This window comes from Myxine glutinosa, chromosome 5 (assembly GCF_964187855.1).
Source record: "Myxine glutinosa chromosome 5, kmMyxGlut1.1, whole genome shotgun sequence".
NCBI lineage: Eukaryota > Metazoa > Chordata > Myxini > Myxiniformes > Myxinidae > Myxine > Myxine glutinosa.
In genome coordinates, this window is record NC_136265.1 from 208,568,186 (window position 1) to 208,585,137 (window position 16,952).

At 45.7% G+C, this 16,952-nt stretch overlaps 1 protein-coding gene across 1 annotated transcript in view; it reads left to right on the top strand.

Annotated features, from left to right (window-relative positions):
• Nucleotides 1-1,151: 1,151 nt before the first annotated feature.
• LOC137428794 (leucine-rich repeat and fibronectin type III domain-containing protein 1-like) overlaps nucleotides 1,152-16,952 on the top strand; it is a 110,013-nt gene continuing 94,212 nt past the window's right edge. The window contains exon 1 of the mRNA XM_078779422.1: nucleotides 1,152-2,561. Within this exon, the coding sequence (XP_078635548.1) occupies nucleotides 1,168-2,561 (1,394 nt within the window). The 5' untranslated portion in view covers nucleotides 1,152-1,167. The remainder of the gene's footprint in view (nucleotides 2,562-16,952) is intronic.

Genomic DNA, 16,952 nt, shown 5'->3' on the forward strand with positions numbered 1-16,952 from the left:
CATTTAGTGTTATAAACAGCATTAGCGACTGTTTTAAAAAGCTAATCATACGTGTTTGTGGTTCATAATATTCATTACTGTTCATTAATAATTTAATGTTCATTAATGTTCATTACCTCTGGTGGAGGCCGTTGCTCCCACGAAAACGCCATGATAAGCTATTTATATACGTTGACTCGCCGGAAAAACACCTTGGGGAGGTGGGATATTATTGGTATTAATATTGTTTTGTAATAACATTAATATTATGCTATTATCGTTCGTTTTGTTATTCGAAGCGGCCTTGGAAAAACGCCACGATAAAGCTAATTTAACATTGATATACATCTCAACACGCAACCCATTGACGGCAATGGCGGGGAAAACCCACTCGGGGGAGAAAACCCCCTTGGGGAGGGAGGAAAATGAATGCGATACAACCTTCATTATGTAACCCTTCATCATCCTGTCAAGTTTGGTTGAGATTGAATAAGTAAGGACAGAATGTATTGGCGTCAAAAATTACCCAAACAGACAGACAGAAATGGTATTTTAGTATGATGGACAATGAGATTGTTGAGTATCATTCTTTCCTCTGATATATCAGGACCTCGGTTTAATACCAAGCAAAAAGACATCACACTAAAATTGTTATCTGATGCATCAGAGGTATCGCTTCATGGAGCATTCTTTCATCTGGAGGAGCATTGAACCAGGTCTCTTGTCTGCAGCATACGTTGAAGACCCCAAGTTTACCATTTTAGGACTTGTTCTGTGTTACAACTCCAAACTGTTAAAGACCCCACGTTTTCCATTCTAGGACTTGTTCTATGTTAGAACTCCAACCTGTTAAACACCCTAAGTTTACCATTGTAGGACTTGTTCTATGTTAGAACTCCAACCTGTTAAACACCCCAAGTTTACCATTCTAGGACTTGTTCTATGTTAGAACTCCAACCTGTTAAAGAGCCCAAGTTTACCATTCTAGGACTTGTTCTATGTTAGAACTCCAACCTGTTAAAGACCCCAAGTTTACCATTCCAGGCCTATAACTGATGTGCTGTATGCCAAGGCAATGAAGCATGATTGTTCATCTCATCTCACCTGTCGATCTCCTGAACATTTTTGGTCTGACTTACATTCGTGCTTCTTCCTTCGTCACGCAGGTGAGCAGGTGGTGCGATATCCATGATGAAGATCTCATTGCTTTGCCTACTTGCTGTCGGGGCCGCCCTGACATCGGCTTCTACCTGGAGTTGTCCAGAGCACTGCGACTGCCAAAACCTGTCTCCTTCGTTAAGCACGGTTTGTGCCAAAATGGGCCTACTTTTTGTGCCGACAAACGTTGCACGCCGCACGGTGGAGCTTCGCCTGGCCGACAACTTCATCACTCGTATCCGGCGCAGAGATTTCGGCAACATGACCCGCATGGTCGATTTGACCCTCTCGCGGAACACCATAAGTCATATTGCACCATTCGCGTTCAAAGACCTCCGGAGCCTCACCTTCCTCCGACTCGACGGGAATCGGCTCACAATGATGAACGACACCAGCCTGCGTGGTCTTCGTAACTTGCGCCATCTCATCGTCAACACTAATCAGCTGAACTCCATTTCTCCGCACGCTTTCGATGACTTTCTTACGTCACTAGAAGACCTCGACCTGGCCTACAACAACCTCAGGCGCATGCCATGGGGGGCCATCAGGCAGATGACGGCACTGCACACGCTCAGTCTCGACCACAATATGATCGATTTCATCGCTACTGGAACATTCTCTTACCTGTACAAACTTGCGCGGATTGACATGACGTCCAATAAAATCCAGAAACTACCACCTGATCCGATATTCTCACGTCTACAGTTCTACGGTAACAAGTCCGGTGGACGGACACCGACGAAACTTACGCTGAGCTTTGGAGGAAATCCTCTTCACTGTAATTGTGAAATGTTGTGGCTGCGACGTTTGACTCGTCGTGATGACCTGGAGACCTGTGCTTCTCCTCCACTTCTTGCAGCCCGATACTTCTGGTCTATTCCGGAAGAAGAGTTCGTGTGTGAAGCACCTGTTATGACGTATCAACCGCAGAGTCGGACCCTGCTGGAAGGTCAGAGGGTCGAGCTCCATTGCCGAGCTCGGGGCGATCCAGATCCACGGATACACTGGCTCTCGCCGGAGGAGCGCATCATAAGGAACACGGCTCGCACACACGTACATGCCAACGGCACCATGGAGATATTCGTCGTGACGACTGGAGATGACGGGCGCTTCACGTGTGTCGCGTCGAACCCGGCGGGTGAAGCCTCGGCCTCTTTCATGCTCGGTATCATACACTTACCACGTCTTTCCAACGGCACAAGGCATCGGTCTGACCATGAGCTCGGGCTGTCGGACATCGCGGCACTGTCGGACACCACCAACAACTCGGATCACACACAGGCCTTTCCGCAGAAATGGGTGATAGCGAAGACTGTAACGCCAACATCGGCGGTGGTGAGCTGGCCGGACGGCGGTGTGGGGCACAATGTACGGATGTACCAGGTCCAGTACAACTGTTCTTCAGATGAAACACTCACCTACAGGTTAGCTCTATCCCAGCATGATTCGTTTTGTCATTGTGCATGTTCGTGTATAAATGAGTATGTGTAAAGGTATGTGGAGCGTATATGTACAGGTAAAATAAATAAAAAACATCGGGGCAATACCCCTGGGCACCTGGTAGAATAAACAGTATACTACACTGACTAAAGGTATTTTAAACTAATTTCAATGGTTGCTGGAAGACAGGACAGCATGTAGAATCATATGAACATAATCATAAGACTTTAAACAAACAAACAAACAAATATCTATTGTGATGGACACCTCCCCCTCCCTCACATGGACTACCTACCTTACACCCAAAAAATTCTTTAATTCCGTGAACAAACTTTGGTACATCACGGGCGATGAAGGTTGTGGTTAAGTTTCAACGGAATTGCGTGTGTAGTTTCTAAGAAGAAAGCAAACACCGATTTTGGGGGGCAACCTGCTCCCCCCCCCTGCGTGCCCCAAAGGGGCAGATTTTTTTTTAATGTCGTGAACAAACTTTGATACACTAGCAACGGTACCCGCCCTATGGGCGGGGCTTCAATTGGGAGGCCCAAATGAAAAGGTAAAATATCAGAAAATGAAGGCTTTTTTATTTTAAACGATTCATATACACATCCGTTGAATCATATCACACGCAAATCATCAAAATCTAAACAGTATCTTTAGAATTTCAATAAAAGCCACATCACTGTTCATATCGGTAAATATTATTCCATCGTGTTTCAAATCGTGATCGATACACAATGATCGTGATGATCGTGATCGTGAATCGTGATCGATAATCGTGTTCACAATCGCGATGTCGTATGTACTCCCGATACGTGTACCAAATTCCCGATGCGTGTAACTGTACCAAATCAACAGTTAAAAGGATTTTGAGCCGATAGCTGTTACGGCCTTGGCAAGATCGATGGAGACAGCGATCTGTTACCGATCGATGGAGACATGTTGCTTTCCGGGGTGCCACACAAACGGCTGCACCGATCGCGCGGCACCCGGGAAAGCAACATCGACACAATGAGAGCAATGAACGTTATGCGAACGCGAATGTTATGTGGGAGTCCAAACCAGAGAATGTTGGAGACTAAAGCTGAAATTGGGAAAACGAAATAGCCTATTTTCCTCCTGGAGATCCCAGGATTATCCACCCAACATATCTTTGCGATTGGTTCAGCAGTTTTTACGGTACCTTCGAACAGACAGACAGACGGACGGACATTTGGTGAATTATAGTATGATTACAGGTGGTGAAGGTTGTGGTGAAGTTGCATCGAAATTGTGTGTGTAGTTTCAAAGAAGAAAGCAAACACCGATTTTATGGTGGCAACCCCCCTGCGTGCCCCCAAAGGGGCAGATTTTTTTTAATGTCGCGAACAAACTTTGGTACATCACAAGTGGTGAAGGTTGTGGTGAAGTTCCATCGAAATTGTGTGTAGTTTCAGAGAAGAAAGCAAAAATCTATTTTGGGGATCAAACCTGGACCCACTTTGACCCCCTGTAGGCCCCTAAAGGGGCAGATTTTTTTAAATGTCGTGAACAAACTTTGGTACATCACAAGTGGTGAAGGTTGTGGTGAAGTTCCATCGAAATCGTGTGTAGGTTCAGAGAAGAAAGCAAAAATCTATTTTGGGGGATCAAACCTGAACTCACTTTGACCCCCCGTCTATCACCTGCAATCCAAAGGGGAAGATTTTTTTTAATGCCGTGAACAAACTTTGGTACATCACAAGTGGTGAAGGTTGTGGTGAAGTTCCATCGAAATTGTGTGTAGTTTCAGAGAAGAAAGCAAAAATCTATTTTGGGGGATCAAACCTGGACCCACTTTGACCCCCCGTAGACCCCCAAAGGGGAAGATTTTTTTTAATGCTGTGAACAAACTTTAGTCACAACACAACAAATATAATTTGTGCCAAATTTGGTCGCAATCCCATCAGTGGTTTCGGAGAAGAAGTTGCAAGTGTTTACGGACGGCCGGACGGACGGACGGACGGACTGATGGACTGACGGATGGACGACGCACCATCGCATAAGCTCACCTGAACTTTGTTCCAGGCGAGCTAAAAAGTATAGGAGACGCAGCTCGGGCCCCTCAACGGACCATGAGCCCCGAGGCAGCGGCCCCCCTGACGCTCTCTCTCGACGCCCCTGGTGGTGGGTAATGAGGTGTGAGGAGCATTCCCAACACTATCACCTGCAATCCTTTTTCCAGACATTATGGGTCAACTTGGCTCACAAAATTATGCACAAACTAGGAGAAATAAAGAGCTACCATGGTGCTGTAAACCAGTGCATGAGGAGAGTGTTCAAAATTGGTGGAGTGAGGCGCTGATTGGCCGAGTGCTGATCCGCCCGTGCTGCTCTCATTGGCTGAGCGTGCAGCTCAGATGGAAGAAGAGCCTGATGCCTTTTGCCTGTTTTCTCATGGGAGTTTTGCACCACTTGATGGATTTTAATCATCGTCTTTGTTTGTTTAAAGAAAAATTCCTCACAGGAGAGAGTCTTGTAACAAAACAGCATTACTCAATATACATGGCTCAGTGTAATCAATGTAAATGACTGCATAAACATAAACTAATAAATATATGTTTGTATATGTATGCATATATTATGTAAACACATACGATTATATGTATTTCCATATGTATTCCGAACATGTATATGTATATTTGCAGAAACCAGACTTGGTGCCATAATAGTTAGAGCGCCCACTTCTGAGTCTGGAAGGTCAGTGGTTCAAACCTGGCCGATTCATTCCAAATACTTTTAACCCTTAAAAAATCCTACATAAACGCAGCCATTGGGTCTCGGAGGCCCAATGGATGTATTCGTGTTACGTTTATTTATTTATTTATTTTATAGATTTTTTTTCTTTCATTTCCTTTTTCAATCCAAGTCAATGCTCATGGATGTGTATTTGCTCAGAAAATGTGAATCGTTTATCCTATTAGTTGGAAGAATCCCATACAAGTAATTAATCTTTTTTTTTTTTTGCAAAAATTTTTTTTGTTGGTTTTTCAAAAAAATAAATTCTCTAAAAAGTTGAGGCTCATGGAGGAGTATTTGCTCAAAAAATATGATTCACTAATCCTTTTATTTAGAATGTATATGTCCACAACTGTCAAAAATCCTACACTGATGCAGCCATTGGGCCTCGGAGGCCCCATGAATGTATTAGTGTAAAGTTTTTAAATTTTCATATTTTTGTCACTGAATTATTTGTAACCAAGTTATAGGAGCATATAATGAGGCTCATATCAAGAAAATAATGATATAACATAGTAGTACAACAACATTTATGCGGGGCTTTGAAGGCCCCAGGCCTGCATTCGTGTCGGATTTTCGGGTTATAAGTGAAGAATGAAGATTTTCCCACGAGCCTGAATGAATTTATTTTTTATGTCACTGAATTTTGTGTAACATGAAAGTCGGTGAAAATGAGGCTCATTCCAAAAAAAAATTGTACAGCACAGTTTTTGCAACAAAAAAAACCTTGTGGGCCTCCGAGGCCCAATCACTGCATCCAAGGGTTAAAAATGGCCCACTCTGCTTTCTTGCTTGATACTCAGCACTTAAAAAGATAGAACACAAACAAGCTGGGAAGGCAATGGCAAACCACCCAGTATAACCCTTGCCAAACAAACTGCTTTGGCAGCACTAATGCTCTGCAGAGTTTAAGGTACACCAAATCAATATGTACAGAATGTGTGTTAGTTTATGTGCTGTTAATGTGCATCTGTATATGTTGCAGTAATGTGTAAAAAATATGGGCAATGCCCCTGGGCTCAACTAGTAGAACCAGGGAACCACCGGTAGGCCTTGAATACCACGAAATATGGAAATTAGCCGATATTTTTAACAAACTTGTGAAAGCTCCATGCAGGGATGATTCCGACCAAGTTACATCCAAATTGGGTGAATACATTTTGAGAAGTCAAAAGTAGCGATTCCTGAATGGTAATGACTTTTGACCTTTTAATTTACCTTTTTTTATATGCAATTTTTTGATGGGATTTGCAAGGCATCAGGTCACCTTGGTCCTCAGAAGTTCTACAAAGTTTGGTGAAAATAGGCCTAGTAGTTTTAGCATCACAGGTGATGAAGGTTGTGGTCAAGTCTCATAGAAGTCGTGTTTGTAATTTTGGAGAAGAAGATCCGAGCGTTTAAATACTGACTGGCTGACTGATGGACACACCATGATGCCAGTACCTCACCTGAGCTATGTTGCAGGTGAGCCAGAAATGAGGCAACTTAACCATAATTAGGAATAATTATTAATTACTATTGCAGCAATTGCTGAGTTTTTGGGATATTTGGTGGTTAAACTGTAATAAGACGGAGGAGGCATCTTTCTTCTGACCCTTGAAATTAGTGTTGTTTTGTTATTTGAGCATGAAGATAGGCCACGAGTGGTAGGTACCCTTTATTACCTCCGCCACCAAAGGTAGATGGAGGTTATGTTCCACCCCTGTCTGTTTGTTTGTTTGTGAACAAAATATTTCAAAAAGTTGTGGACGGATTCGGACGAAATTTTGCAGAGATGTAGCGTATGTCACAAGGACGAAATGATTAGATTTTGGTGAAGATCCGGATCCGGCTACTAGAATCTTTAAAGTGATTCTTCACCATTGGGAGATAGGGCCAAAAACGATGCATAGCAGGATATCTGAAAAAGTTGTGGATGAATTTGGACGAAACTTGGTGGACCAGTTGGGTGTCTGACAAGGAAGAATCGATTCGATTTTGGTGAAGATCTGAATATGGATTCGGATATGAGAATTATTTAATTTTTAAGTGATTCTTCACCATTGTGAGATCGGGCCAAAAACGATACAGAGCAGGATATCTCAAAAAGTTATGGATGGATTTGGACGAAACTTGGTGGACAGGTTGTGTGTCTGACAAGGACAAACAGATTTGATTCTGGTGTGGATCTGAATATGGATTCGGATATGGGATTTATCTATTTTTTAAAGTGATTCTTCACCAATGGGAGGTCGGGCCAACCAGGTGGAGGTATGCTCTCGACTGAGTGTCGTTCTAGTTGGCTTTGTAGTTAAACATTGATGATTAATATCTGGGGATATAGGATAATAAGTAGTAAAACCTTTGTGGTGTACTATAAACAATCATTGAAAATATAGTAACAGTGTGTGGTAAATGTGCCCAATTCGTCAAATTAGTGATTGCATCAGGAAGACACGAGAAACACAAATTCCCTCTCTTGGAGGAAAATAAGGAAAATGGCATTCCAATTCTTCAGAGTTGTTTCAGTAAAGGGATTGGGATTTCCAGGGCAGCACTATCGAATTGGTGATAAAAAAATTGAAATCTCATTAGTGATGTATCAGCAGCAGCTGAAGTGGGAGAGTCGGCCTGGGATTGCAAAAGGTAGATGTTAACCAAATCATGGGATTTTGTGCAAAATGGGTGAATGTTTGCTCGATAAGGCAACAGCATTGCTGAATAGTTAATATTGATGTCACGAATCTTAATTTGGTGTAAGGAAAGAGGGGGATAATGGGAGTTATTTTGGGGTTAGGAGGGGAGAGTTGTCACGTGGTTGGAACAGCTTTTGCAAATTTCCATTAACACATTGCGACCAATACACACCTTTTTCTCACTTTTCACACAATGACAAATGTGGCGATGGTAAGAGCATTAGTTTCACAATCAAATTGTGAGTATTATCCTTACGCTGCAGATAACTGAGAAGGAAGTTGAGGAAGCGATAAAAGCAATGAAGAGTGGAAAAGCGGGAGGGCCGACGGGAATTGTGGGAGATATGTTGAAGGCAGCAGGAAGTTGGGGTGTGAAGAGATTGACAGAGATCTGTAATCTGGTGGTGAAAGAAGGCCGCATTCCAGTGTATTGGGAACTGAGTACCCTCGTCCCTCTATACAAGGGGAAAGGTGACCCTCTGGAGTGTGGCTCGTACCGAGCGATAAAGTTATTGGAGCATGGAATGAAGGTATTGGAAAGGGTGTTGGAGAGGAGGATAAGGAAGAAGGTGAAAATCGACGAAATGCAGTTTGGATTTATGCCAGGAAGAGGAACGACAGACGCGCTTTTCATTGTGAGGCAGTTGCAGGAGAAGTACATGGAGAAGAGGAAGAAGTTGTTTCTTGGGTTTGTTGATCTGGAGAAAGCATTCGATCGGGTTCCACGCAAAGTATTGACATGGGCAATGAGGAAGTTAGGAGTGGAGGAATGGTTGATCAGAGTAGTGATGGCAATGTACAAAAGAGCGCGCACAGCTGTAAGGACGAAGGACGGGAACAGTGGTGACTTTGAGGTGAAGGTGGGAGTGCATCAGGGGTCGGTACTAAGTCCACTACTATTTGTAGCTGTGATGGAGGTGCTGGCTCGGAACGTAAAGGAGAGTTTACCATGTGAGTTGTTGTATGCAGATGATCTGGTGTTGATTGTGGAAAGTATGGATGGACTGAAGGAAAAGATGAACAAGTGGAAGGAATGTATGGAGACAAAAGGTCTGAAGGTGAATATCGGAAAGACGAAGGTGATGGCAAGTGGTAAAGCATGTGGTGAGGTGGAAAGAACTGGGAAGTGGCCGTGTGCTGTGTGCAGGAAGGGTGTCAGAGTGAACTCCATTCAATGTACAATGTGAGCTGAGTGGGTTCATCAAAAATGTAGTGGTCTGAGAGGGTCATTAACCAGTGTGGCAGCTACATTCAAATGTAAGGTGTGCACAGAGGGAGCTGCAGGTGGAGGAAATGTTGAGTTGGATCTTGGAGACAGCGTGAAGCTGGAAGGTGTGAAAACATTTTGCTACCTCGGAGACATGCTGAATGGAGAAGGTGGATCAGACTCGGCAACGGTTGCTAGAGTGAGATGTGCATGGAAGAAGTTTCAGGAACTGAGTGGCGTGCTGATGAGGAGGGGAGTGTCGTTGAAGCTGAAGGGAAAGGTATGTGCTGCATATGTGAGAAGTGTTATGATTTATGGGAGCGAGACATGGGTCATGAATGTAGAGCAGCAACAAAGGCTGGAAAGGGTGGAAATGCGAATGGTTCGGTGGATGTGCGGAGTATCGTTGAGAGAGAGGAAGACAAATGTAGAATTGAGAAAGATGATGGGAATAGAGCCTGTGATTGATGCTGTGAAGAGGAACAGGTTGAGATGGTTTGGTCATGTGTTGAGGAAGGATGAAAGTGACTGGTTGAGAAGAGTGATGGAAATGAATGTATAAGGAAGTAGATGACAGGGAAGACCGAGAAAGACTTGGCTAAAGATGGTGCAAGAAGAAATGCAGGCAAGGGGGTTAACAAGGAGAGATGCAGAAAATAGGGCAAAATGGAGAAGATTGTCATGGGGACCGCAAGGCTAACCCCCGCTCTAGCAGGGAAAATGGCCTTAAAATGCATGTTGTTGTTGTTTGTACCTTACGCTGCAGGGAGGAATTATTGCGCAACTTTTTGAGGTCATTTGCTTTGTTGTGGAAACGTCACAGTCTTCAGAATTGATGTTTTGTTTTTTGTTGTATACAAGATCGAGGCTCGTGAAAGAGCTAACCTTAATCACACAAAAGTCAAACCGACACAAACCAACATATAAAACACAAAATAAGGGGGGCGGTAGACAAGATGGGGAGAGAGGGCGAAGGACACAAACACAACATTTGAGAGCAGGGACATCAAGAGAACTGTGGGAGGGAGAGGGCTTGGGGAGAGGTGGGAGAGGCATAAAACATATGGACACTGCAAGGACTTCCAGGAAAAAAGTTGGAATTTCGAAAAAGTGTATTTGGGGTGAATTATCGGGGGTAGAAAAGATCAAGGTTTTGGATGGGGGAAGATTCCAGCACGATTCAGTTTTCTGCCAGTAAGACAAAATAACCAAAATACAATATGGTCATTCCTCTGTGGTATATTCAGCAAGTTTTCACCTCGAAGCGACTGAGACTGTCTATAACTCTGGACTTCACATTCAGAAGAATTGGCTTCATTAAAGGAAACAAACAGTGATGATCAACGCCAAATGCTCACATTGCAAACTGCATTGTACATTATCCGTACTCGATGAACTCCAATTACCTCTACCTCCACCACCCAAGGTAGTTGGATGCTATAATTTCACCCTGTTTGTTTTTCCAAACGTTATGGACGATCCGATTTGAGCACAGATCACGTGATGCTGAGATCTGAGGTTCAAATGTCATATACAGTACTTTGCTGATTTGACTACTGATGTCCTTTTTTTATTTTTGTATACAGGATCGAGGCTCGAGTAAGAGCTAACATCGATCACAAAAAAAAACCGGACCCACAAAACATATAATAAAGGGAGCAGGAGACAAGATGGGGGAGAGAGAGGGAAGCACACAAGTACAATACTAGAAAACAGGGACATCGGAAGATCTGTGGGAGGGAGAGGGCTTGGGGGGAGGAGGCATGGGAAGGCTGGGGGGTGGGGGGGGGGGGGGGTTGAGGGTTTTCTTGGGAATGAAAGGGAAGTCCTTGTCATAAATGTGACACATTATGTGACACATGCTTTTCCATGAAACCTAATAACCATAATAAATAAATAATTATTGGTTGCATAGGCTGTGGTATTTGAGTTTTTTTTTTTTTTTTTGTATACAAGATCGAGGCTCGTGAAAGAGCTAACATTAATTACACAAAAAGTCAAACCGACACACAAAACACAAAAAACAAGGGGAGCGGCAGACAAGATGGGGAGAGAGGGGGAAGGACAAACGCAACATTTGAGAGCAGGGACATCGGGAGGACTTGGGGGGAGGTGGGAGAGGTATAAAACATATGAACACTGCAAGGACTCTGGGGTGAATTACCGGGGGTAGAAAAGATCAAGGTTTTGGATGGGGGAAGATAAGAGATGGTGGTGAACAGCTGTTTTAAAGACCTGGAGGGAGGAGTGCGATTGAAGGGAGTGGGGGAGTTTGTTCCAGAGGCGGGAGAAAAGGGGAATGAAAGAGTGAAGGTGAGCAGAGAGCCTAGATTTTGGCAGTTTAACCATAAGAGGGTTGCAGGCAGATCTTGTGCGACCTGAAGGAATATTGGGGGGACAGAGCACAGAGAGAGCTGGGGGAGCAAGGCCAGAGAGGAGTCGGTAGAAGACAGAAAGACCACCAACCTGCCTGCGGTGAGTGAGTGAAAGGCCCTCGGAGTTGACGTCATCGCAGGAGATTCCAATGATTCTGAAAGCTTTGGCCTCAACAGCGTGAAGCCGAGCTAGGTGTGAGGCAGGAGCACCAGCCCAGAGGGGAGAGCAGTATTCCATTGAGCTGCGGAAGAAAGCCTTGTATGTGGTGAGGAGCTCACGTGTGCCAAGGAAGGACTTCGCACGACGGAGGATGCCCAGTCGGCGACTGGCTTTGGAGGCCAGCTTGGAAATGTGGTTTTCCCAAGAAAGATCATGGCAGATAGTGAGACCCAAAAGCTTGAGTGACAGAACTTCTTGGAGAGGATTGTTGAGAAAGTAGATGGGAGGGTTTTCCAGTCGGTCCTTTCGGAGAGACATTGTAAGAGTGTGAGATTTGTCAGGATTGAAAGACATGTTCCACTTGTTTTACGAGTCTGTGATTTTGTCCAGGTCTGCAGAGAGTGAGGAGGCTGCAGACTGCCGATCTGAGGGATGAGAGAGAGGATTTTCCAGAGAGTCGGAGAGATCATTGATGAAGACCAGAAATAGCATAGGGCCCAGAACACTACCTTGGGGGAACTCCAGCCAGAACAGGAAGGGGAGATGAGAGAAATCCATTCAGGGCCACACGTTGCCTACGACCAGAGAGGAAGTGCGCAAGCCATGAGTGGAGATTTCCATGAATACCATAGGAGGAGAGTTTGGTGAGCAGAGCTGGGTGCCAGACCGAATCGGAGGCACATGATGTGTCAAGTGAGACAGCTCTGATTTCCTGTTAGGCATTGAGGACCTCCATCCATTGTTGTGACAGCCGAAGCAACATGTCCAGAGTAGAATGACCTGGTCTGAATCCAAATTGATGATCAGAGATCAAGCCATTGGAGAAGAGGAAGGATTTGATATCCAAAGCAATGATGGATTCCATGACTTTGCTGATAATTGGAAGCAGGCTGATTGGTCTGTAGTTGCAAGGATCTGTTTTTGCACCTTTTTGTGTAAAGCGGTAATGTTTGCTGATTTCCAAGATGCTGGCAGATGACCTTGAGCAAAAGATAGGGTGAAAAGAACAGAGAGTGGGTGAGATAGAGCGGCAGAGCAGGATTTTAGGACCCGTGGGCTGATGCCATCTGGTCCAGTTGCAGAATCAGAGTCGAGGTTTGATAAAAACTTCTCCACCTTGTCAGGAGAGAAGGACACAGAGTCCAGGAGCAGTTGGGTTCGACTGGGAAAGGTGGGAACAGAGAGAGATTGGTTTGGGACACAATATTTTGAGGCAAACACAGAGTTGAGGCATTCGGCTTTGTCACGTGCGGTGTCAACTGTGTAGCCATTTGAGGTAAGGGAGGGGATGGAGGGGGAACAAACACCAGAAACGGATTTGACCAGACGCCACCAGGATTTGGAGGAAGGAGACAGGTTTGAGAGTTCAAACTTGAGTGTGGAGAGATAGTGCTTCCTGGCACTCCTGAGGGTAGACACACACTTGTTTCGAGCTTGGTGGAAGGAACTGAGATTGCCTTCAGTTGGATTTGCCTTCCAAGAGGCAAAGGCAGGTTGTTTCAGGGCAACTGCCTCACCACAAGATTCAGTGTACCATGGACGGGAGGAAGGGTAAGACAACTGAAGATGAGATGGGATAAATCTGTGCTTGAGAGAGCAGTTTGCTTTGGAAGAATTCCCAGGAAGAATTGATGTCAGAGGCATTAGAGATGGGAGACCAGTGCAGATGATTGATGGCTGCTTGCAGACCATGCCAGTCGGCCTGAGTGAAATGCCAGACTCGTCGGCGCTGAGGAGGCTCTCTGAGAATGGCCAGAGAGATGTCCACTTTAACAAGCACATGATCAGAAGAACCGATTGGAGCAGAAGAAGAGCAGCAGACATTTGCAGGGAAGTTAGTCATAACCAAGTCCAGAAGAGAAGATACTCCATTGACTGAGATCCGGGTCGGGAAATTGACAGATTGTGTCAGTCCAAATGAGTCGCAGAAGTCCTTTGCTGAGGTGCCATGGCTGGTGAGAGATGAACCCACACCCAGCCAGCTGGCATGATGACAGTTGAAGTCGCCACATATGAGGAAGAGAGAGTTTGGATGAGTTGATAGAAGTTGGTCCATGTTATCCGACAGCGAAATGTAAATGGAGTCATTACTGTTTGGAGGACGGTACAGAACACATATGAACAAAAGGTGGGAGCGGAGAGGAAGCCGTAGCCAGAGGTACTCCTGGGGGTGGGGTGGAGAGAGGGCAGTGCAGGGAGAGTGAGGAAGAGAGTTTTTGATAAAGATAGCCACCCCACCACCAGGACGAGGCTCAGGTCTATCGTACCGGAGGAGGGAGTAACCAGGAAGAGATATTAAGGAATCAGAGACATCTTGAAGGAGGAAAGTTTCTGTTAAGCAGATCAAGTCTGGATTGTCAGAAGCAACCTGAATGGAGAGATCAATCAGGTTTTAGCGAAGGCCCCGGATGTTTGAGGTCCATACCGTTAATGAGGAGAGAGGGGGAGCATCGGGTGCAGGACAGGGGAGGGGAGGGGTAGGGTCAGATGAAGGGTGAGAGGGGGATGTAGGAAGAGCAGTTGATAGTGTGTCAGAGATTACAGAAGAGTTACAAGAAAGGGAAGGATGAGGAGGACGAAAGGTTTTATGGTGATGGGATGAGGTACAGTGAGGGGTTGTTTGAGGGGGGGCAGAGGAAAGTTGAAGGTTGGGGGAGGTGGAGGTATGACATAGAAGGGAGACGAAGTGGGGAGGAGGCAGCTTTGAGAAGGAGGTGGGAGGAGGGAGAATTTGGGAGGGATGGTTGGGGGGGAGATTTGAAGGGGAGGGGTGGGGGAGAGTTTTGAATGGGAGGGGCAAGGGGGGAGTTTAGGAGGGGAAGGGCAAGGGGGGAGTTTAGGAGGGGAAGGGCAAGGGGGGAGTTTAGGAGGGGAGGGGCAAGGGGGGAGTTTAGGAGGGGAGGGGCAAGGGGGGAGTTTAGGAGGGGAGGGGCAAGGGGGGAGTTTAGGAGGGGAGAGGCAAGGGGGGAGTTTAGGAGGGGAGGGGCAAGGGGGGAGTTTAGGAGGGGAGGGGCAAGGGGGGAGTTTAGGAGGGGAGGGGCAAGTGGGGAGATTCGGAGGGGAGGGGGTAAGGGGGGAGTTTAGAAAGTGGATGATTAATGAAAGATGAACATATATAACAAATTGGGTTTGTTGTGATTTTCAAGAGTAGCGATTCATTTAAGAACGATGGAGGAGGGATGGAATGAATCAGAATTTAGAGCATGGAGTGACTTGGAATCATAAGAGATTGAATATTTTTTCGAAATGGAATTAGTTGAAGAGGAAATTGAAAGGAGCCTTTTAAATAAGAAGAAAAACAGCGTGTTGAAATATACCACTGAATAAAAACTGAAGGGGAAAGTTTAAACATATTTAAACAGAACTGTGAAGAACAATCTTATATTCACAAAAATACCAAAGGGGAGAGGAAGCCTAGAGCGATGACCACGAGTCACTTGAACAGGGCAAAAGGTGGGAGGCAAGGGGAAAATGGGGGTGGGGCGAGACAGCGCACGTGGGCAGAGGCAAAAGCACACGAGGAGAAAGGGAGATAAAAGTTTTTGTTTTTTTTGTTTTTTTTGGGGGGGGGGGGGGTGGGGGTTACAACGTTAGATAAATAGTACATGTTCGGTGAAAGTTTGGGGGAGAAGGGAAAATCAAAAAACCTAGCAAAACCAGCGAGGGAAGAAACAAACTTCGACGGGGGAAGCCTGAGGCTGCAAGGCCTCACACCCCGCGCGGCAAACACACGATTAATTTATTAAAGATCAACACCGAGAAACATCCAAGGGACTCACTATAAGTTCACACGCCGAAAGATAAGATCCAGTTACGACAAAATACAATTGTGAACAGACTTAACTTTGAAAACGTGGAGTTTCGAAAAATTCGTGACGTCGTCTCGAGATCTCACGAGATCTCCCTACATTAGCGAGATTATTGTTTATGCAGGTTTAGTTTGTTATTCAGACTCGGTGGTAACCAGACTCGGTGGTGACCAGACTCGGTGGTGACCAGACTCGGTGGTGACCAGACTCGGTGGTGACCAGACTCGGTGGTGGCCAGACTCGGTGGTGGCCAGACTCGGTGGTGGCCAGACTCGGTGGTGGCCAGACTCGGTGGTGACCAGACTCGGTGGTGGCCAGACTCGGTGTAATGGTTAGAGCATCCGCTTCGAGTCTGTGAGGGCAGCGTTTCAAAACCCAGCCAAGTCATACCGAACACTTTAAAAATGGTACGTGCTGCTTCCTTCATTGACGTTCAGCATTATAAGGATAAGAGCAGCGACAATCCCCATAGGTAGGCCACCATGGGGAGGAGGACATCCCTCCATAGGAAATGCTCTGCTGAGTGCGGTGAGAAATGTACTGTCGTTGTTGCGGCATCGCTCATACCCAGAGTTCCACAGGAAGTGATGGCACTTCTGCCAAGCTCAGTGGCTGTTTTTCTCGACTAACAGTCTCCTGCCTCATGTCTCGTGTATTCGGCTGCGTGTCCATGTGTGTGAAATGCGTGTGTGTCATCTCCACGACGAGGTGTATATCCTGTAAAATATATATATATTAAAATAGTATGCCAATGAAGTTCAGGAGGGCGAACCAGATGTCCTGGAGGTTCAAATCCCGACCCAGCTGTAAAACTGTCAGTTCGGTGTTTCACAGGCAGCGTGATTCACCAATGTGTGTGCCATCTCTCGGATGGACGTTAAACCGGGATTCCTGTCTGCCAGCATGGGTTGCTGGACGTTAAAGATCCCATGGTGTCCTTCGCAAAGACTAGGTGAGTAACGAGGCGAATGTCAGGCCTGGCCAGGCCTGTTCGTGAAAGACTTGGGCCAAGCTTCCAACAAAAAAACTTGAACAGTTCAGTATGAACACCACTCAAAGGTCGAAACGTCAGACGAGAGCCTAGCCCACTGGGCAGCTATAGTAGTTGGTCATGCATTGATTTTATAATGTGGATCTTCCCAAATAAACTCAGCCTGTCATCCTTCTGGGGTCGGCAAATTGAGCACCAGTTAACTGGTAATTCCCTGTGTGTCGCAAGAGGTGACTAACAGGGTTGGCGGCAGGAAGGGCATCCGGCCATAAAACATTGCTTCAAAAAAAGGGGACCATGGTGCCCAAAAAAGGAGACCATGGTGCCCAAAAAAGGGGACCATGGTGCCCAAAAAAGGGCAACCCCTGCTCTGCGGGGGAAAATGGCCTCTAAAGGTGGTT